The sequence below is a fragment of the Ostrinia furnacalis genome, unplaced genomic scaffold (assembly GCF_004193835.3).
Source record: "Ostrinia furnacalis isolate ACB-3 unplaced genomic scaffold, ASM419383v2 OfSCF1098, whole genome shotgun sequence".
Lineage (NCBI taxonomy): Eukaryota > Metazoa > Arthropoda > Insecta > Lepidoptera > Crambidae > Ostrinia > Ostrinia furnacalis.
The window spans coordinates 1,232,388-1,255,214 of record NW_021131337.1 but is presented as its reverse complement, the minus strand read 5'-3'; the positions used below and the strand labels follow the sequence as shown (position 1 = coordinate 1,255,214).

Here is a 22,827-nt window from a genome sequence, read left to right as displayed (position 1 = left end):
AAATCCGGTAGATTTCTTTTCGAATTTAAACACCCGAACGCCGCACAATATTTCCATTTTTAAATAATACTTCGATCATAGAATTAGGTACTACAACGCACGCCAGCGTCCTGACGGGCGCGCGCGTGACACTCGACTGATATAATACCCGCCGGCGGGGCGCTTCGCTGTAGGTAATTATCGGATGTACCGCGCGGAGTGAGCCAGGCCTGACCTCACCGCTAATCAACGCTAAATTTTGTCAGTGTGTGCGTGCGCGCCGCGCCGCTGCTCTTAGCCTAAATTTGAAGGAAAGTTATAATCGGGATGAAGGTGGAATCGAGCTTCTTTATTTAGGTGGTAGCTAGTAGCAATTTTATTCCTTCCATTTAACAGTGCCCCCTACCCCGCTCTGGTGGTGAAGGCGTCTGGGCTGGCGGCCGGCAAGGGTGTGGTGGTGGCTGCCTCGAAGGAGGAAGCCTGTGAGGCCGTGGACGACATCCTCACGGACTCGAAGTTCGGAGTGGCCGGCCAGACCGTGGTCATTGAGGAACTGCTGGATGGAGATGAAGTCTCTGTAAGTATATCTTCTAAATATAATATCTCAAAGGTGACTGGCTGACTGACTGACATAGTAATCTATCAACGCATAGCCTGAATGAAATTTGGCATGCAGGTAGATGTTGTGACGTAGGTATGAACTAAGAAAGGATTTTACCCCTAAGGGGGTAAAACGGGATCCACGCGTACGAAGTCACGGGCGGCCGCTAGTCAGTTTAAAGTAACCATTGATTATTATTATACCTCCTTATGTGGAAATGACCAGACAAAACTACCTGGATGACCAATGTCCAAAAAATACGAGGGAAACTTACTAGCGAAATAAATGGGTTCACGTGGTAGGGAAAGGACCCCACGTACGGGAATAGGGCGAGAGCAAAGAAGAAGTGACCATGAAAATATATTATTATCATATTAATAAGTCGGTTTCACGCAATGATAACCTGGTTCTTTTGACCCATACCTCGTCCATCCGAAGGTTTATTTATTTATTTATTTTATTGGGCTATCAACATGAGATACAGTATTAAACACAAATTTGTTTGCATTACAAATAATTTCGGTCATTCCACCATTAAATTGGCGACATCGCTTTCACATCATCTTATGCAACAGAATATTATGCTATATTTTTTTGTTGCATACTTTTTTATAGGGGCTAAAAGATCGATTTATTGGTGATAATAAATGCTGTAAAAAGATGATGTAAAAAGAAAGCAATTTAATTGAAAGAAAATTTCTAAACCCGCAAGTGATATTAGCAACAAACAAACATTATTTCAAGTCTATATTTTAGTGATGATACCTATAGTCAAAGTCGATAACGGGGTCATGTTCCTCCATACATCACTACGCTTCCATTGGGGTCCAGATAAGATAATCTGAAAATAACAAATGTTTTTTTCAGAATAATTAGCTAAGATTTAATTGATCCATAAAATTTTATGGGACGTCACGGAAAGTTTTGTCAAGGCTTATTTAAAATGAAAATAAAGTTACAGCTTGTTATTGCTGCTGATAACTTTTTAGATGATGTTGATCTTCTGTATCTATTTTCGTGACATCTGTCTTTGAAAAATAATATATTATTGCAACAAAAATACCGCTTCTCACCACGCCTCGTATTACATACGAAAGAGATTGATATCAGTGCATCACCGCATCACGGCATGATCATTTAGTAATTCTTCGTGGCTATTGCGCTCATTGACATCACTACGATCGAGTAGAGGAACCAAACGTAATGATGATAACGGATGGCCTCTTGGCGCTGCCTCCTGTTTTGCCTAACTGGATTGTGAATCTTTTGATTCGCATACCGGACTACTGCGCTAAGTTCGCAGGTTACTCCCCAGTAATGCAAACATTTGTAATTGTGAGCATGAACATAATACATGCTGGTATTGATTTAGGTGTGTAAATATTTACAAAAAAGCAAGATTTTCATGTTGTATGAGACCGACAGTTGTGCATGGTTAGGGACCACATGGCGCTGTGTAAAATGCCTAAACAACAAAAATATTATAAATCTTCTCACACCAGCCATTCCACCGCGGTTTGCTCGTGCAATAATGCTCTAAAAGTCTCGCCATCGGAGCGCGGTGCATCGTCCTTTGTGGAATCAACTAATCTTAAACGCAAACCGCAATGAGGGCTATCGTTTTTATACTTAACAGTTGGCACCCCTGGCGATTGACAGGACCTTACCGTACAGTGGCGACATCTTGATGAGCGCAAATGCGATAGTTCTCCTACCACTTTCGCTGCTTGCACCAGCTGGTGCCACTGTCTTCGCTACTAGCAAGTGACAGGACCTTACTCTACAGTAGCGCCAACTGATGAGCGCTAAAACGATAGCCCTCATTGAATAGAGATCATAAAAGCGGGTCACAGGGTACATATTTGTATCTAATTTTAATAAACCTAAACCTAAATAAACCTCTTGTAACAATGAGGATGCAATAGATTGAGTATTAAATAATTTCGCAGGTTCTGGCATTCACGGATGGCGAGACGGTGTCCATGATGCCTCCAGCACAGGACCACAAACGCATCGGCGACGGCGATGTGGGTCCCAACACCGGAGGCATGGGTGCTTACTGTCCCTGCCCGCTCATCACACCTGACCAGCTGGCGGATGTTAAGGACCAGGTGCTACAGCGAGCGGTTGATGGACTGAAGGCAGAGGGGATCAAGTATGTCGGTGAGTACTAACGATCAGGTTCTCCTATGCTCTTCTGATTAATTTCAACAGTTTAGCTTTCCCTCGGGACAAATTTGGCCTTCACTGGCTACACAGAAGTTGTAGAATAGTCCCGTAACTTATACTTATCATCATCAGGTCATTTACGCCCGTATTCACAAACGATTCTTGCTTAAGTGAAGCAGCAAATCGAACGCACAGCGTTGAATAGAGCTCTGTGATTGTTTCGTGTGTCACCCTGTGCGTCCACGCGCACTGTGAGACCTCGTAGTAATGTTTTTGAATACGGGCGTTAGTCTCCACTGCACTGCAAGAACACGAAAATCTATGTAGTTTACCAGGGGCAAGTGAAGCTTTGGATGCTTGATGATGGCGTCCCAACATTTAATTTTTGAGTTTGAATAGGCGTAAATATTAAGGAAATTTTGTAAAGTTGCAAAAAAAAAAAAAACAATAAAAACACTTCTAAGAATTTGGTTAAATGAAGACGTTCTAGAACTGTAAACAAAAGTCTTTTAGGACACCCTTTATAAAGTGAATGCATTACTATCTACTACTAACTATCTTTGCACATAAATTGATATATCTCTCGAGGAAGAAGTAAATAGAACTTTCACCCTAATAAATTGCAATATGGAACGGCATAGAAGCACTGCAAGTTTGTTATAAAGTTGCTATCTAAGTTATTGCCGTAGCAACGGGTTACGTTATATTTAGAGTGGTATCTGGAGGTAATGAACTCGAATTGACGAAATGAAGATTTTGTTCTCTCTATCTTTAAATACAGTGTAATGTAATATTTAAAGAGTAAGACAATTTTACAAATATTGAACTTTTTTATAAGTAAAAAAAAATACTAACTTTCGTTTTCGAGTATCTTCTTAAGTTTTTATTAAGCTAAAAAGTAGGTAGGTATGTTTTATTAATAATTACAGGGCCATCTGTTTACGTCATTGGGAATCAGAGTTTGACCATGCTAAAAATAGCTTGTTTTTTACTGATATCGTTATTTTTTATTTCAAATAATCACTGGCCTTCTTCGTCGTGCAATCAAATTGCATCTTACATTTTTATTAATTAATGTCTCATTAATGAACTTGTACTATTAGTTATTGAGGTTTTTGTCTCATAAGAGTGCAAGTGCTGATAACAAGATGTTTACAGACTCGTGGCGACCATCGAAAACATTGGAGAGATGTCTTGCGTAGATAGATAACGAATATCGCGCACTGATGTAATTACACGCACTGTATGGTTGGCAACGTACAATTATTACAATGTTTTTTGTTTCGTTGTTGAACTTATTGAACTGTACTTTTGTATTTGTAAATGCTATGTCTATTTACCTATTTCTCTCGTGAAACCTCACAGTAGGTATTTTTCTACAATCAATACATGGCCATTCCAACTTTGTAGTCTTGTTCTAGCTCCATATCATAGACATAAAGAAATAATATGATAACTCGCTTTTTAGTTCCGGCCAGTTATAAGTTCGTTCGTTCGTAGCCGAAAGACGTCCACTGCTGGACAAAGGCCTCCCCCAAGTATTTCCACAAAGACCGGTCCTGCGCCGCTTGCATGCAGGTACCTCCCGCGACCTTCACCAGATCGTCGGTCCACCTAGTGGGAGGCCTGCCCACGCTACGTCTTCCAGCTCGTGGTCGCCACTCAAGAACTTTCCTGCCCCAGCGGCCATCAGCTCTTCGAGCTATGTGCCCCGTCCACTGCCACTTGATTTTAGCGATTCTGCGGGCTATGTCAGTCACTCTGGTTCTCCTACGGATCTCCTCATTTCTGATTCGATCACGCAGGGAAACTCCGTGCATAGCCCGCTCCATCGCTCTAAGTTATAAGTACAACTTAGTAAAAAGAAAAAAAAAATACGAGATCGTAGGTTTAGGTTAATAGATCATGTTGATTTTTTTTCCAGGAGTATAATTTTTCGAGCTGCCAGTACTTTTGAGATCTGGTTCAGTCTATCAGAAAGCAGTTCAAGACCAGTTTATCGTCCTTATGCAATGACACAATTTATTATCACTTGCAGTTAAGAAAGCCATTCGATTTTCCCCTACCTACAAATTATTATCTTAAACATCTTTATTGCGTTCATCATAAGGTCAATACTAATCACTTCTAGGCATTTCAGACGCCATAATGCGTGTATTTAATCTTAACGACTTATTATAAGTAATTTAGAACACGTGGCGTTAATGTTCTCAAACGCATGTTGTTTTCTAGCAGCAATTAATTTAACTATTACTAAGCAATTATAGTCATAATACGGATACTTAGTTTCTAATAAGTATCTGATAATTATTATTTTCTTAATCAGGTTTTCTTTATGACGATAATTCCCAGCGTAAGCTAGTAACTAATATGTCAATCTTAGCAAAATCTCAAGAACTAACAATATCTTATTCTGCAGAAAATCTTTACATAATGCAATAAAATATGAACTTAAAAAACTCTTAAAAACTCATTTATTTTGGCAAATAGGCTTTTAAAAATCACTTTTACACGTCCCAATATTAACCCTACCACTGCTTCGGGACAATAAATGGGCCAGTGCTGAGAAGAAGCAGCGCAAGAAACTCAGTCACTATTGTCAGCCTCCTTTTCAAGGGTTTACAGTCTTTAAAATATACAAATTAAGTATATCTTTAATTTAATTTACTTTTTAAAGGTTGTATGGATGTTTTGTTACTCTTTCACGCAAAAACTATTGTATGGATTTTGATGAAAGTTGTCAGTATTCAAAAGAAACGAAGAGAAAATACAGTACGTAAAAGCTAGTGCATCCATACAGATCTGGGTTCGGTGCAGATTTTTTTAGCATCTTCTAATGTAATCCAAACTTTACTGGAACATAATTTATCTATCTGCGTCTCTTATCAAGTCAACATATTGTTTTTCATATTTTTATTGTCAACGGCTCTGGACTGTGACTCTAATATTTTTTTTTATTAGATCAATAATCTGTTGTTGTTTGTTCGAAACAAAAGACATAAAATTGTATAATTTCAACAGCGTTCTTACGTCACTCGCCTCAGTCAGTGGCATTACGTCTGACTGACCCGCGACCCCTTTGTTTGCTTCTTATTTACTAGCCACAATTAAGCTCGCGATAAACACTGATAACGAAACGCAAATACACATCTTAATTAGTGATCCGAAGGAAAAACACTTTAATTTTTAAAGCATAGAGTACATTTTAGACTGACGTTAAAACTAATTGGAATTAGCAATGTTTTTCAAAAATTGCTCAGATTGCTTCATATTGGCTGATGACACCTTAACAAAGTAAAATTAATTAATAGGTTTTCATTAAGAGATGGTTAAAAGTTTTTGATATCAATCATTGCATTTTCCGGAAGCTTCATTGCTATTCTGTGTCGTGCTTGATATACGTATTATGAAGAAGTTTCAAGCAATTTATATCTTTTTAAGTCTTTTTTTCCTTTACCCCAATTATCACTTCTTATAACGTTTTATTTTCTTTTACTTTTAGGAGTGCTGTATGCTGGAATGATGGTCACCAAATCTGGACCCATGACCTTGGAGTTCAACTGTCGCTTCGGCGATCCCGAGACCCAAGTCCTCGTGACCCTCTTGGAATCAGATCTCTACACTGTTATGAAGGTATACCATCATCACTTAAAAAGTGAACAAATACGTGATAGAGAGGAATTTGTTCAGCGGCTTCGTAGTCCACCGAATTATCACTGAAGCGCTATTTATTTTCGTAAACAACTATTTATCTTGCATGATACATAGAACTGGATGTTTAACTAATAATAAACACAAGGCACAAAAAATCACACGTTTTATTAGATATCTATATCACAATTCACATGCTTGACCACGTGTCCATAGTACCCCTGACAAATGTCTCTCACAAATGTTTTTAAATATCCCAATCCAAGGCCAAATTAGCTAACCATTTGACTTTCCTGTCATGCTACTTCTTTCTAGAAATACTTAAAAAAAGTTCATTGTTTACAAACAACTAAAATATAGCCACATACGTATAGTTTTACGGATATCTTTCGAATTAGTAGTGTCAATTAGTAATTCTTCCAGGCATGCGTCACTGGCACCTTGAACAAGCACCAACTGATGTGGAACACCAAGTTATCAGCTGTCGGAGTAGTCCTAGCATCTAAAGGATATCCAGAAACCTCCACTAAGGGTTGTGTGATCAGTGGTAAGTATGACGATATCATCTAAGTAAACGTCGATGAGTGACTTCCTTGAGTAATTTTATAATTTACAGTTTGTACAAGGTTTTGCTTAATGGGCTCTCGCTCAAAGCCGAAACGTGCTTAAAGAGATCGGAAAAATAATATGTTTGTGATTTTTTACTAGTAAATTAATGTAACAAAAGTTTTTTTAATTTGATAAAATCCTCGAAGCAACTCCAAAAATGTCAAAATGCTGATAATTTATTTTACAGGATTGTCCCAAGTTCAAGCTACCCCAGGCCTGGTGGTCTTCCACAGTGGCGTGGCTCGAGGCGCTAACGGCTCTTTAGTCACGTGGGGCGGTCGAGTCCTCTTAGTTTGTGCCAGGTATGTTAATACTTCAAGCTGTATGTACCCTGTGGTCCAAGGGACAAGTTAGCATAAATTATTTTCGTAGTGTGTCTGAAAGTTGCTTTGCAAATATGTTGGAATCGAAGACAGTGACTAGAGTTCACTGGTTAAGTTATTGCCTACTTAAGGTTGATTTTTCGTCGGATAACTTTTAACTGAAGAATAGGTTTGGCACATTAACAATTTCAGTATGGGAAATAAATGTCAAGTTTATTCTGTAGTTAAAAGATATCTGATGATTGAAAAATCAGCCCCTAATATCGTAAAAGTGAACAGAGATACAGTAAATATATTTTTTCATCAGGGCTGCATCGTTGAGGGCCGCCGCGGCTGCCGCCACCGCTGCCGCGTCAGTCATCGACTTCCCCGGCGCACAGTACAGGAAGGATATCGCTCACAGGGCTTTCTCAAAGTAAGTACATACATGCTATTTTAGTGGCGATATTTCATACCACGCAGAAGTCATATGGGTTTTCAAATTAGTCTTGCATTTGTCCAACTATATTCTTATTCAATGCTATAGATTCTTTAGACCCTTTTTCAATGAAGTTTCCTTGATTTTGAATATAAAAAGGTTGCCTGCATTAATTGCTGCTCTTCTGATGTTTCCATCATTGATCGAAATGTTTTCATAATAAATTAAACCTAAATATTTTTATCTATAATATGTAACGGAAACACCGTCCGATCCATTAAGGTGTTAATAGGTATCGAGTTAAGATTCCATTTGTGTAATAATTTTCATAAAATATTATTAAAAAAATACCCCATGAAAAAAAATTACAAAATTTACAAAAATAAAAAAGCTTACATGGCAATCCGAACGGCGGTGTAGAGGGTACGCGGGAGGGGTAGAGATGCGCCGGCACGCGTAGCGACGTCATAAGGTCATGACCCCCAGCGTCTTAAAGAAAGCCGCGCGGCGACAGAGTGTTAAAGCTTTTTGAAAATTTCCCCGTTGTAGGGTAAATCATTGCTAAACTTATTGACTTTAAAAATCGATAAGAAAATTGTTTTTATTAATTACGTAATTTTGATACTAGTTTTGGTAATGTTGTTAAAGCTACTTTATGACCCTTTAGGATCGGACGGTGTTTTTGTTACATATTGTATATGTGTTGACTCCTCTGTTTCACTTGTGGTTTTACCTTTGCTTAATTTTAATGCCGTTGGTACGTTGGTTGGTTTTTGAAGGCTGTATTCTAAAGTTGGTAACTTTGTTTCAGCGAGTAGCTCTTGGGGCGCAAGTCATGAAAATATATTAGCTGGTTATTGAGATCTTTGCATTTATAATGATAAATATATTTGTGATTTTTACTTATTTTCTGCTTTAAATGGGACTTGACCTTTTGCATTCCGGGCTACAGCTTAACCACTTGGCCATTGACACATTTCATCATTTTTATAAGTTTCAAAATCACTTGAAATTTTCGTCAGAGTTTCGTTGGTTCAAGTTCCATTAAAGTAGAAAATATTTTGCAAGTAAAAATCCTTATTCAAAGATATTTGCATTTACATTCCTATACATTCCATTGAAGTCTTCAAAGTCTATTTCGCTTCATTCATGTACGTTGTTAATGTATGTCTATTTACTTACATTATTCATAATAAATATTTATTTGTTTTCTTAGCTTACCAATTGCGTTGTTAAAGGAAGGTTTTGGTAAGGTCAATATTGTTGTTGTCTTGTTTCTTTTATTTTTCAATAAATTCTTCATCTTATTTGTTTGGATTTCATTTTCACCTTGCATGGTACATGTGGCTCATTGCATGGATGTTAAGTGTAGTGCTGTACTTTTGTTTTATGTTGTCGTAGATGCTCACATTCATGATAACTTCCCATACATATACATTTGAACCAGTTGAACACGAGTCATATTTTATCCTTCCTTTTGTTGTTAACTTAGAAATAATAAACAGGGTGTTAGGTAAATGGGTATATGAGCCGACACTAGCCCATGTTAACATGGTCATATAAATGGTATGGTGAAGTCAGAAAATTGATATCTTCATTTTAATTATTTTAATTTTCATACAAAATAAATTTAGAAGATTTGTATGAAAATTAAAATATTTAAAATGAGATGATGGTAAAACGCCCGACGGTATGACATTAATTCCTTGGTCTAAGCGTCGGGCATTGGTCTGGGATGCGACTTGCTGCGACACTCTTGCCCCCTCCCATGTGCCTTCCACGTCGAGGGCTGCAGGCGCTGCGGCTGCTTCAGCGGAATCTTTGAAAAAAAGCAAATATTCCGCTTTAGACAGCTGCTACCGTTTTGTACCTTTCGGCGTGGAAACGTTGGGACCTTGGGGCCCGGAGGCCAAAAAGCTTTTCTCTGAGCATTCCTCCCGCATCATCGAGGTTACCGGTGACCAGAAGGCCGGGTTCTACCTTAGCCAGCGTTTAAGCCTAGCGATCCAACGCGGAAACGCTGCCAGCCTTTTGGGCACCGCTAACCTCACCGACAGATCTGGGGAAAGGGATACTTTTTTAATTTAATTTTATTTTCTTTTTTGTAAATATTGTATTTTTTTTGTATATGTATAGTATAGTTTTTAAGTTTGTAAATTACCTGTACTTTAATTTGTTGTTCTGAATAAAATATTTATACGTTTTTGAAATAAACCATCAATGAACAAGAAAAAAAAATTTCTGACTTCACCATACCATTTATAAGCCCATGTTAACATGGGCTAGTGTAGGCTCATATACCCATTTACCTAACACCCTGTATATTTAAAGATATGGATTATAAATAACTATAGAATCTCTTAAATCCTAATGAGGGCTACGTCGTTTTTATATCGTCGGCTATCGTTTTTATACTTAACAGTTGGCACCCCTGGCGATTGACAGGACCTTACTCTACAGTGGCGCCATCTTGATGAGTGCAAATGCGATAGTCCTCGTACCACTTTAGCGCTCACCAGTTGGTGCCACTGTCTTCGCTACTAGCAAGTGACAGACCTTACTCTACAGTGGCGCTAACTGGTGAGCGCTAAAACGATAGCCCTCATTAGGAGCAATGTCTTCACTCCTCTCGCAGATAATATTAAATACCGAATTAAAAAGCATATTATGAAAGGATGACTGGAACAGGTGTGCTTACCTTTACCTTTTCTTACTGTCTGTGCCAAGTTATGTTTTGGCAAATAAACGTTCGATGGTCTATCAAAGAATAGACAACAATGTGCTTTTGTCAATGGCATCGGCAAACGCAAACGCACTTTTCCTTACGTTAAAAAAATAATTTTAAACCTAATTCTGCTAGCATTACATTGTAAAAGAAATTATAGACCATCATTTAGACCTGCTGCTATGATGGATTTTGCAGTTTCGGGTTCGAATCCCGTTTAGGCATAATGTTCATCAGAAGATAATGATTATTTACTGTTGGAAACCTGATGGAAAGTAATGATTGATCATGCATGACATTCTAAAGCCCGGTCCGTGACCACGTAGAATTTTGTCCAATGACCCCTAGCTACCCATCCTTATTGCTGTCGCGACTGTGCGACTGGCACCCGCAGTGAGTGTGCGAGCGCGATAGGAACATAATTACGCCCGAGCGATAAGGATGGGTAGCTAGGGGTCATTGGACATAATTCTACGTGCTCACGGACCAGACTATAGTTTGCGAGATGCAGGCCTAAACCTTCCAGAAAAAAACAACCTAACCAGTCAACGTTTCTAAAACCGCCATCATTCTCCAGACTCAACGGCCTTTCGTATCTGCAAAGCGGCGTGGACATTGATGCCGCGGCCACCCTAGTCCGTCAGATCGAGCCACTGGCCACTGCTACCCATCGCCGAGGGGTGCTGGGAAGACTGGGGTGCTTTAGCGGGCTCTTCCAGCTGTCTGCCATGGACCCCACGCTGAAAGACCCCGTGCTCGTGCAGGGAACGGACGGCGTTGGGACCAAAGTTAAGGTAAAGATGTGTTTTCAATTAGCGGATTAACAGAGGTTACATTGGTTATCAAGAACACAAAGTGATAGTTAACAGATGACGGTACATCAAGCTAAACAAGAATAATTGCATAATAGCATTGGAAGTTGGAACTACAAGAAATGACTGTCAACTGAACCATCTGTGGCATCTAGTAACAAATAAGCATTCATATCAGATAAAATTTCACGATTGCGTCATGGATCCACAAAATCAAAACACAAAACGAAGCCTTTGGCTGGTTTTAGTGTTACGCGGACTGTCAGTGCGGATCGCTCCGCATAGACGATCTGTATGAATTGCTAGGGAGCGGAGCGGTTCCTCCGGACCGCATTACTCTAAAACGCTCCCTAGAAGTTCATACAGATTGGCCGTGCGGAGCGGGTCCGCACCGGACGGTCCGCGTGACACTAAAACCAGTCTTCTTAAATCCTTAAGTAAGCAATGCTAAATAATGATTACAGCATTTTGAACTTTACTGCCTAGCGTTAAAGTCGAAAAACAATGTTTTTTTTACTTCCGTCTTCAATTAAGGTAAATACATAAACAATGGATCTACTTGTTTCAGATCGCAGAAATAATGAACAAGTACGACACGATCGGTCAAGACTTAGTAGCGATGTGCGTCAACGACATCTTGTGCGCGGGCGCCGAGCCCTTCGCTTTCCTGGACTACATGGCGTGCGGCCGTCTACAGGTCGAGCTGGCCTCGTCTATCGTCAAGGGAATTGCTGACGCGTGTATACTCTCCGGCTGCGCCTTGCTAGGTAGATAGAAATACAGAACACACTTTATTGTACACTACACAAAACAAAAAAAAAGTCAAGAAATAAATGTATTAAAGATACGGCACAATGTAGGCGGTCTTATCGCTATAAAGGTGTTGTGGGCGGTGCCTACTTACTAAAACACATTCGATATAAGGCGTCAGGCGTTATCTTTGCGCTCCTGGGCTATAAGCCGTGCGGCCGCCTGCAAGTCGAGCTGGCCTCGTCTATCGTCAAGGGAATCGCTGATGCGTGTATACTCTCCGGCTGCGCCTTGCTAGGTACTTACGCGTACAATAGCACTACTTGCATTTTATACGGGACAAGGCAGGTATTTGACCGCAATCGTACCTGGTGTTAAGTAAGATGCAGTCAAGGATGGTAAATATCTGCCCTGTAAGTGTCTATTCACTCTCGCCTTGAAAAAGCCCAGATTATAGTGTTCAGGAAAGACAGCAGCAGGCAGCGAATTTCAGTCCCTAGCTGTTCGCATTATAAAAGAGTCATCGAAACGCATAGTGCGAGCTGTGGAATGTCGACAATGTAGGGATGGTAGGTACGCTAACCTGCGTCTGGTTCCCCGGTGATGGAAGGGGGCTGGTGGAATTAGGTCGAATAATTCCTTCGCACATTCTCCGAAGTGTAGCCTGTAGAAAACCGTGTGTTGTGGGCGGGGTTAACCTTCTAAACCACACTAGGTATGAGGTGTTGTTTTCATGATCGGTCAAGACCTAGTAGCTATGTGCGTCAACGACATCTTGTGCGCGGGCGCCGAGCCCTTCGCTTTCCTGGACTACATGGCGTGCGGCCGTCTACAGGTCGAGCTGGCCTCGTCTATCGTCAAGGGAATCGCTGATGCTTGTATACTCTCCGGTTGTGCATTGCTAGGTAGATAGAAATACAGAACACACTTTATTGTACACTACACAAAACAAAAACAAAGTCAAGAAATAAATGTATTAAAGATACGGCACAATGTAGGCGGTCTTATCGCAATAAAGGTGTTGTGGGCGGGGCCTACTTACTAAAACACATTCGACATTAGGCGTTGTCTTTGCGCTCCTGTAGTACATGGCGTGCGGCCGCCTACAAGTCGAGCTGGCCTCATCTATCGTCAAGGGGATCGCTGATGCGTGTATACTCTCCGGCTGCGCCTTACTAGGTACTTATAACAACAATAGTTGTGTTGTGGGCGGGGCCTAATTACTAAGACACATTCGACATTAAGCGTTGTCTTTGCGCTCCTGGACTACATGGCGTGCGGCCGTCTACAAGTCGAGCTGGCCTCGTCTATCGTCAAGGGGATCGCTGATGCTTGTATACTCTCCGGCTGCGCTTTGCTAGGTAGATATATACTTTATTGTACACTACATAAAACAAGAAAAGAAAAAGAAATAAATATACAAAAGATGCGGCATAATGTAGGCGGTCTTATCGCTATAAAGGTACTTGCAATAACAGTACTTGTATTGTGGGCGGGGCCTACACACTAAAACAAATTAGGCATTAAGCGTTGACTTTGCGCTCCTGGACTACATGGCGTGCGGCCGTCTACAAGTCGAGCTGGCCTCGTCTATCGTCAAGGGGATCGCTGACGCGTGTATACTCTCCGGCTGCGCCTTACTAGGTACTTATAAGAACAATAGTTGTGTTGTGGGCGGGGCCTACTTACTAAAACACATTCGACATAAGGCGTTGTCTTTGCGCTCCTGGACTATATGGCGTGCGGCCGTCTACAAGTCGAGCTGGCCTCGTCTATCGTCAAGGGAATCGCTGATGCGTGTATACTCTCCGGCTGCGCCTTACTAGGTACTTATAAAAACAATACCAGTGTTGTGGGCGGGGCCTATTTACTAAAAAACATTCGAAATTAGGCGTTGTCTTTGCGCTCCTGGACTACATGGCGTGCGACGGCCTACAAGTCGAGCTGGCCTCGTCTATCGTCAAGGGCATCGCTGACGCGTGTATACTCTCCGGCTGCGCTTTGCTAGGTATGACCCTATTTTTTTATCCACAACGAGGAAGCTCTTAGCCTGTATCTCACCTGATGGTAAGTGATGATCAGGCCGAAGATGGATGCGAGCTTCACCCGGAATCCTCAACCACGGAGGAACTGGCTATCTTTAATTATTAATTTATTAAACAATATGAGGCAATAGGCATGTCCCAAAAGTATCCATGCTCCTAGCGACGAAAAAAATAATTTCCAAAAGTTGGAAACATTGGCTCATAGCGAACTCATTCCCTTTTAATGACTTCGCCATATAGGATGCGTATACTTACGCAGCGTCAGAGTGCTAGCCTGATGTTGCGCTATAGCGTCGAATTGTATTGTTACAATGTAGAACTCGGCGCCAAACCGTCCTAACGCCGCGACAGAGCGTTCGCGTTGCGTACTGCTAGCGCCGCCATTGTTTTTGACTTGAAACTATTTCAAACTATCCACATTCAACCAACCCAATTCGGTGCTATAGCGTGACGTCATAATAACGCACGCTATTTACGCGTTTTATTTATTGGAGCCTAAACTTTAGTTCGTTCAACTTTTGATATTTAATTTGCGTCTGACACGCGTTTATAATAGGTGTTTCTACGCATGCCGCTGCTACCTATACCTTTAAATTCCTTTTTTTCTTCTACAAAGGTGGCGAAACAGCCGAAATGCCGTCAATGTACGACGTAGGCAAATACGACCTGGCCGGCTTCGCGGTGGGCGTGGTCGACAACCTCAAACAACTCCCGCGCATCAAGGAGATCCGCGCGGGGGACGTAGTGTTGGCGCTCCCCTCTACTGGCGTACACAGCAATGGATACAGTCTGGTGCAGAAGATCATGGCCGAGAGCGGATGCAGGTATAGTAGACCACTAGCCAGAGGTACACCACTAAAGCCCGGTCTGTGAGCACGTATTATTTTGTCCAATGACCCCAAGCTACCCAGCCTTATCGCTCGCGCGTAATTATATTGCTGTCGCGACTGTGCGACGGGCGCCCGCAGTGAGTGTGCGAGCGCGACAGCAACATAATTACGCGCGAGCGATAAGGATGGGTAGCTTGGGGTCGTTGGACAAAATTATACGTGATCGCAGACCAGACTATAGCTAGAGTTACACTAAGCACTTCATATATCCTCAAGTACCTCCCGCGCATCAAGGAGATCCGAGCGGGGGACGTAGTGTTGGCGCTCCCCTCTACTGGCGTACACAGCAATGGATACAGTCTCGTGCAGAAGATCATGGCCGAGAGCGGATGCAGGTACAGTAGACCACTGAAGCCCGGTCTGCGAGCACGTAGAATATTGTCTAATGACCCCAAGCTGCCCATCCCAGCAACATAATTACGCGCGAGCGATAAGGATGGGTAGCTTGGAGTCATTGGACAAAATTCTACGTGCTCGCAGACCAGACTATAGCTAGAGTTACACCAAGCACTTCATATGACCTCAAGCAACTCCCGCGCATCAAAGAGATCCGAGCGGGGGACGTAGTGTTGGCGCTCCCCTCTACTGGCGTACACAGCAACGGATACAGTCTGGTGCAGAAGATCATGGCTGAGAGTGGGTGCAGGTACAGTAGACCACTAAAGCCCGGTCTGCGAGCACGTAGAATTTTGTCCAATGACCCCAAGCTACCCATCCTTATCGCTCGCGCGTAATTATGTTGCTGTCGGGCTCGCACACTCACTGCGGGCGCCCGTCGCACAGTCGCGACAGCAATATAATTACGCGCGAGCGATAAGGATGGGTAGCTTGGGGTCACTGGACAAAATTCTACGTGCGCGTAATTAATCCACTGCAGTATCGGTACTCTACGCAAGCTACGCATACTACGCAAGCAATGTAAACTGTTTACATTATGACGTCGCTGCTGTTATCATTGCTCTCACCAGCAATGTGTTCTGTTTTTGGGCATATTTCTGCGACACCGGCCACGCCCCCTTGTCTACTGTACACAGCAATGGATACAGTCTGGTGCAGAAGATTATGGCTGAGAGCGGGTGCTGGTACGGTTGATGCTAAAACTAAGATAAGATGAAACATATTTTTTGTTGAAGGTAGATGCGTACGATTGAAACTTCGTTATATCATGAGCTAAGCTGATATCTGTGCGGTGAAGGTGAAGGAAAAAGATCTTCAACACTTTCCCGGACAGTAACCCAGACAAAATAGAAGTTCACTGCCCATGAAAGTGTTAACTTACAAAATCCAAGCTTAGTTTGTTACATAACTTGATAAATATGATCGTCTACTACTCATAACATAAGTTTTTCTTAATTTAGGACTTGTTTTCGCCATGCTAAACGTCCAAGAATATAATTACTCATTATTTCCCCGCAGATACACAGAAAAAGCGCCCTTCAGTACTGCAGGACGAACATTCGGCGAGGAGTTCTTAGAACCAACTGGCATCTACGTGCGCCAAGTGTTGCCGGCTCTCCGCAGAAGCCTCGTAAAGGCCCTCGCACACATCACCGGCGGAGGATTGTTGGACAATGTACCGCGCGTGTTGCCGCCGGGGCTGCGCGTGCGACTCGACGCCAGCAAGTTCCAGATCAAGCCGCTGTTTGGATGGCTGCAGGCCAAAGGTAACTAAAGTAACCTCTTATAAAGCCTGGTCCATGAGCACGTAGAATTTTGTCCAATGACCCCGAGCTACCCATTATGTTGCTGTCGCGTTCGCACACTCACTGCGGGCGCGCGTCTCACAGTCGCAACAGCAATATAATTACGCGCGAGCGATAAGGATGGGTAGCTTGGGGTCATTGGACAAAATTCTACGTGCTCACGGACCAGGCTTTAGATTTTTTTGTAGCTAGAATTTGCAGAAGTAAAGGACCGGCGGAGAAAGCGGCTAACTGAAAAACTAAGGTATGAAGACACTCTTTAGATCTAGGTATAAATTACTCAGTAAAGCAGGTTTATCTTATGGGTGAGGTCCTTAAGGCTACATCTACGTGCGCCAAGTATTGCCGGCTCTCCGCAGAAATTTATTCCCACCTCTCGTTCCCACCACTGCAACTCCTGTGTAGCCAGGATCTACAGCTTGACCGCCACAAAAACCCAACCAATTTAGGTCAAGTTTGTCCCGGGGGAAAGTTAAACTGTCATTGGACCCGCAACGAAATTAATCAGAAGAACATCCCATCTCTAGCCCTTATTGTTACTGCGACTTTTTGTAAAATCTACAGTTTCCTTCAGCACTGTTACAACCCAACCAGTAAAAACTAAGTTAGGTTTGAGACTAAAATTTTGCTAGTTGGAATAAGGACTGTTCAAAGCTGTGAAGAAGGCAGATAACTGATAACCAATACAGTAGAATAACCGTTAAGAAATAGAGCAGGCTGAATCTTGGGTGAATTCCTTGACCCATGACCACGACATCGGTTGTCACGACAACAGTTGACGTAAGTTGTCAGCTTTAAATAAGGTCAAATCTCACTGAGATCTCAACTTAACACAAGCCCCTATTGAAAAGGTCACAAAGCTCAAATCGAAAAATCCCCTGACATTCCTGTACTAACCTCAACAAAAATTTTCCAGGCATGGTCTCCGACTTTGAGATGCTCCGTACCTTCAACTGCGGAGTAGGCATGGTGCTGATCGTGGACCCGGTGGTGGTCAAAGAGCTGTTGGCGCTGGTAGAAGGGGATATCAGGGTCGTTGGCACTGTTGAAGCTATCGGGAAGGAGGGTGAGTTGATAAGTCAATGAAATGATTATGCAAGTTAAGTCAAGTGACAGTGGGCGGGGCACATAGCTCGTAGAGCTGATGGCCTCTCGGGCTAAAAGGTTCTCGAGTAGCGCCCACGGGTCGGAAGACATAGTGTGGGCAGGCCCCCCACCAGTAGGCCTAAGATGCGCTCCGCGATAAGCGGTTATCTCGCCATTTTATCGATTTTGTCCATACATTTTGACGTCGATAAAAAATATCACGGCGCGCATCTTAGGCCTACAGGCGGACCGACGATCTGGTGAAGGTCACGGGAGGTGCCTGACGTTGTGGAAAACCTTGGTGGAGGCCTTTGTCCAGCAGTGGACATCATTTGGCTGAAACGAACGATTGTTGAAATTGGAACAAAAATATTGCAAAGCGACTATCTAACTCTTTTATTTATATGTAAAAATCTATGATAATTAATACGGAACAAAAGAAGCAAGTCAAGTCTAAACATAACTATTTCTTTCTAGGCGGCCACCAAGTGGCGGTGGACAACTTTAGAGAAGCGATGACGCCTCTAACAGCGCCCTACGTGATCGGACAGGCCGTCAGGCAGAAGTCTCTCTCTTACAAAGACAGCGGAGTCGATATTGAGGCTGGGGACTCTCTCGTCTCTCTCATTAAGCCTTTGGCCAGGTAAGTGATTTTCTATTCAGTTAAATAATATAAAAGTTATTCTTAGATTTTTTTAAACAAGCCTTAGTGTATTATAGGTCGCTCAACGAATGTTGAGGCAATCCGAATACAGATACAAATCTTTGAGTTTATAGCTCAACTATTGTTGCTTGACCTATATTCACTGTACATAGACAAATGTCATTATTTTTACATGATTCCTATTCGTTTTGTTTCAGGTCCACATCTAGGTCAGGAGTTTTGGGGGGTCTCGGTGGCTTCGGTGGCTGCTTCCAACTGAAAGCTATTGAACAAGAATTCAAGGTGAGACAAAACTCTATTGATAGCAAAATAAATTTTCTTGTCAGCTCTGCAGCTCTGGACAAGTTGAGGAGATTTCCACATCATCCAACAACTAACATAGCCGTCTAGATCTTTCGCTTATTACAACGTTGGTAATTTGATCGATATACTCGTATCTGATAAAAAGTACTGGCGTTCAGTCGCACGTGTCAATTTTCGTGTAATGTTTTGTAGCATAAAGATATTGTTCAAGTTGTACTTTATATTACTTATTGATAAACAAGCAGTTCGCTTCTGGAATATGTGCCTTTTCTATTTAAAAAACTTATCTTCATAATTTCTTACTTTCTCTGTCACAGGATCCAGTGCTGGTCCTAGCAGCTGACGGCGTGGGCACAAAGCTCAAAATCGCTCAAACTATCAACCAACACAGTACCATCGGAATCGATTTAGTTGCGATGTGCATCAACGACATACTGTGCAATGGCGCTACACCTTTGACGTTCTTGGACTACTTTGCTTGTGGTTCTTTGGACGTTAATGTGGCTAGGAATGTGGTTTCTGGAGTCGCTGAGGGCTGTAGACAGGCCAATGCTGCGCTTATAGGTATGATCATAATTTTTTTATTTTATCCACAACGAGGAAGCTCTTGGCCTGTATCTCACCTGATGATAAGTGATGATCAGGCCGAAGGTGGAAGCGAGCTTCACCCGGAATCCTCAACCACAGAGGAACTGGCTATCTTACCTCTAACTGCCGGACCACAACAATGCTGTTAACATTGTTGTTATGGCGACAGACTTAGGTAAGATGGTGGTAGCTAGCCAGGCTGGCTTAGAACAAGCCCTACCACCAACCAAACCGAACAGAAAAATCTGCCCCCACTGGGAATTGAACCCGGGACCTCTGCGTCTGAAGTAGGTGGTCTAACCACTAGACCACAGAGGCGGTTGAATCATCATGAAGCATTCTTATTAGTATGGCAATAAGGTTTCAAATAGGGTGTGAAGATTCTTGTCTACTCCGTTGACGTTCTTGGACTACTTTGCGTGCGGTTCTTTGGACGTCAATGTAGCGAGGAACGTGGCGTCTGGAGTCGCTGAGGGCTGTAGACAGGCCAATGCTGCGCTTATAGATATGATCAAAAATTATTCTTATTAGTTTGCTATTTAGGTTCAATTTCGCGTGTAAAGAAAGATTCTCATCCTTCCATCATGATGCAGAAACTGACTCTGAATATCAATGTATTATAAACCCTACCTCAATGGTCGCAATGTTGAATTTAACATGATTCCAAGATTGCTTTGATTGGGGCTCGATAAAAATGTAGAAGACACCACTACGCATCGGTAGAACATTCAAAAACATACCTTATTATTCTTACATTTAGGTTCAATATTGCGTCTAAAATTATCTGTTGCGTACAGAATAACGTCATTATGTCTCAAAGTAATTATAAACTCTAATCAAGTAGCTTTTAGGTTCAATTTTAAAGTGTTAACTATCTTACCTAGGTGGAGAAACAGCAGAAATGCCGGGCATGTATGAACCAGGCGCGTATGATATCGCCGGCTTCGCGCTCGGGGTTGTGGAAAGGACACAGGTGTTGCCGAAAATTAACGACATCACGGTGAGAATATAACAACATTTTGTACCTAATATTAAAAAGAAACACAGAAGTCTTAAACAACATATTTTATAGACAAAATAAAATTTAAAATCTGCATATTATGTGCCTCAACAATGTTCTACAACGTCTAAGTTGACGCATCACAAAAGCACACTCGGGATCGTTACAGAATCAGATTTCTCTTTGTCGTTTCTTACATTCTGTAGCGATAAGCAAGACCGGGGTGTGACAGTATAAGAAATCGAATTATAATGTTAAAATATGTTTTTGTTTTCTTTAGGTTGGTGATATAATCATTGGGCTGCCCTCAAACGGCGTCCACAGCAACGGGTTCAGTCTGATCCACAAGCTGATGAAGAAGACTGGTCTCACGCTCCAGGACAAGGCTCCCTTCAGCAAAGAAGGACTCACGTTAGGTTAGTCTATAGGATTATTTATATAACAACGCAGCTTTTAATTCGTGTTCGTTTTCTTGTAAACTGTTGTTGATGTATGTGGTATAAGGGCTCATACACATCTCGTTTTGTCAGACACCGTCAACGTGTGTGATGCAGATGACTTTCACAAAGATTGCAATAACATCGTGTAAACATGGCGTTCCGATTATATGAAAGGCGTGGTGTGTATAGGCTCTTAGAATTTAAGTGACGGTTATCGTTATTAGGTAATTAAAATACATCTGGAGCAGTGATTAGTGTAGGAGGGAGGTCGATCCTCTGTAATTTACCATGCGAGGATTTAGCCTAGACTAGCTGCAGATTTTTTATCGGTCGATAGTTGGGTCGGGCTATGTGGACATGAAAATTGCACGTTACACCGATTTGGTATCGGCCGATTCTTCATACGAATTAGAATCAGCCCCAACTATCGGCCAACTAGTCTGTAGTCTTCGGGGAGGCTATACTCGCCACGTTAGCCAGACTGGTTGGGGATGCTTAATGCTCGCTTTTTCTCCAGTTAACAGACCCTAGTTCAGTCTTACCTCTTTCACAGGCGAGGAGCTGATCAAGCCCACGCGCATATACGCACGGGCAATGGCCGCGGCACTAGCGGGCGGGCGCGTGAAGAACGCTTGCTAGTTCTGCGGCCATTATATACAATAGAACTAAATATATGGCTTGACTAAACGATTTAGTAATATACTCGACTAAATTTTTGGTGTTCGGACACGTTTAGCAAATAAGACTGAGTTGCACCACCTAACTTTGACCATAACTATAACGATAACCGGTGTATTTTGTATGGAGTTTGACAGATTTTTGGCATTTGTCAAAGTTAAAATAAGATGGTGCAACCCAGCCTAAATCACTCTCCACTTGACAAAATTACTCGACTACAAGGCTTTAAGGTTCAGCCAAACCAACGCGATCACACGTGATCAGCCGGCGTGCAGCGATGGTGACCAATGCATTTAAGTCTGATCGCGTGTGATCGCGTTGGTTTGGCTGAACCTTTACTTGAAGACGCTACTTTTTTTTTTATATTGTGAAGAGTTGGATACTTTGGTTGTCGTAGGTAGAACTTCTTCGTGGGAGATACGTAGATAAAACACCAGACAATAGTTGATTAATATACAGGGTGTTTGGCGCATCGTGTGCCAAAATGATTTGGCGGATAGAATGGGTCATTTCCTATATTTTCAGCCCCCATAACACGTTCCATGCCAGGCGGCTACTTTTAAATTAATTTTTTTAGTAATTTCACCAAAATACCCAAATCGCATCATTTAATTTCGATTTAAAAAAAAACTACTAGGCGCAGTCCTAAAGTAAATATTTTGTTTTGACGTGCATTAATGTAGGGTTGCATCAAATCTAAATTTACTGGCAAATATCATCTAGTTTTTTTTAAATTCAGCTTTGAAGTTTTCCGAAAAGTTAAAAATGGACTGAACATTTAAGTTTACATGGGTATAATTTTTTTTTAAAAGAGATAGCGATCTTCGGATTTTATCAAAACTTCCCTAGTCTATCCTCATTCAAACGGTATACTAATCTTGTTTAAATAATAACAACAACTTCACAAATTCCTTAAATTAGTGCATTGACTCTACTCGGACTGATTTGCGAAATTTGTGTTTATAGCCCCTTTAATATTTTTTACCTGTAGGTGTTAAACGTGCTATTCAAACATAAAGGGGCTATAAACACAAATTTCGCAAATCAGTCCGAGTAGAGTCAATGCACTAATTTAAGGAATTTGTGAAGTTGTTGTTATTGTTTAAACAAGATTAGTATACCGTTTGAATGAGGATAGACTAGAGAAGTTTTGGTAAAATCCTAAGATCGCTATCTCTTTTAAAAAAAAATTATACCCATGTAAACTTAAATGTTCAGTCCATTTTTAACTTTTCGGAAAACTTCAAAGCTGAATTTAAAAAAAACTAGATGATATTTGCCAGTAAATTTAGATTTGATGCAACCCTACATTAATGCACGTCAAAACAAAATATTTACTTTAGGGCTGCGCCTAGTAGTTTTTTTTTAAATCGAAATTAAATGATGCGATTTG

At 41.6% G+C, this 22,827-nt stretch overlaps 1 protein-coding gene across 2 annotated transcripts in view; it reads left to right on the top strand.

The window, feature by feature from the left end:
• Nucleotides 1-22,827, top strand: part of Gart (trifunctional purine biosynthetic protein adenosine-3 Gart) — a 63,698-nt gene that overhangs the window by 25,387 nt on the left and 15,484 nt on the right. The window contains exons 2-18 of one of the 2 annotated variants that reach the window (XM_028302286.1): nt 376-556; nt 2,530-2,743; nt 6,252-6,382; nt 6,824-6,947; nt 7,197-7,311; nt 7,640-7,747; nt 11,053-11,269; nt 11,856-12,054; nt 14,699-14,906; nt 16,389-16,636; nt 17,592-17,741; nt 18,239-18,404; nt 18,623-18,707; nt 19,046-19,183; nt 19,713-19,821; nt 20,201-20,316; nt 20,597-20,732. In XM_028302286.1, coding sequence (XP_028158087.1) covers nt 376-556; nt 2,530-2,743; nt 6,252-6,382; nt 6,824-6,947; nt 7,197-7,311; nt 7,640-7,747; nt 11,053-11,269; nt 11,856-12,054; nt 14,699-14,906; nt 16,389-16,636; nt 17,592-17,741; nt 18,239-18,404; nt 18,623-18,707; nt 19,046-19,183; nt 19,713-19,821; nt 20,201-20,316; nt 20,597-20,732 — 2,645 coding nt within the window. Of the gene's footprint in view, nt 1-375; nt 557-2,529; nt 2,744-6,251; nt 6,383-6,823; nt 6,948-7,196; nt 7,312-7,639; nt 7,748-11,052; nt 11,270-11,855; nt 12,055-14,698; nt 14,907-16,388; nt 16,637-17,591; nt 17,742-18,238; nt 18,405-18,622; nt 18,708-19,045; nt 19,293-19,712; nt 19,822-20,200; nt 20,317-20,596; nt 20,733-22,827 lie in introns of both variants that reach the window. The other variant, XM_028302285.1, reaches the window with a different exon arrangement.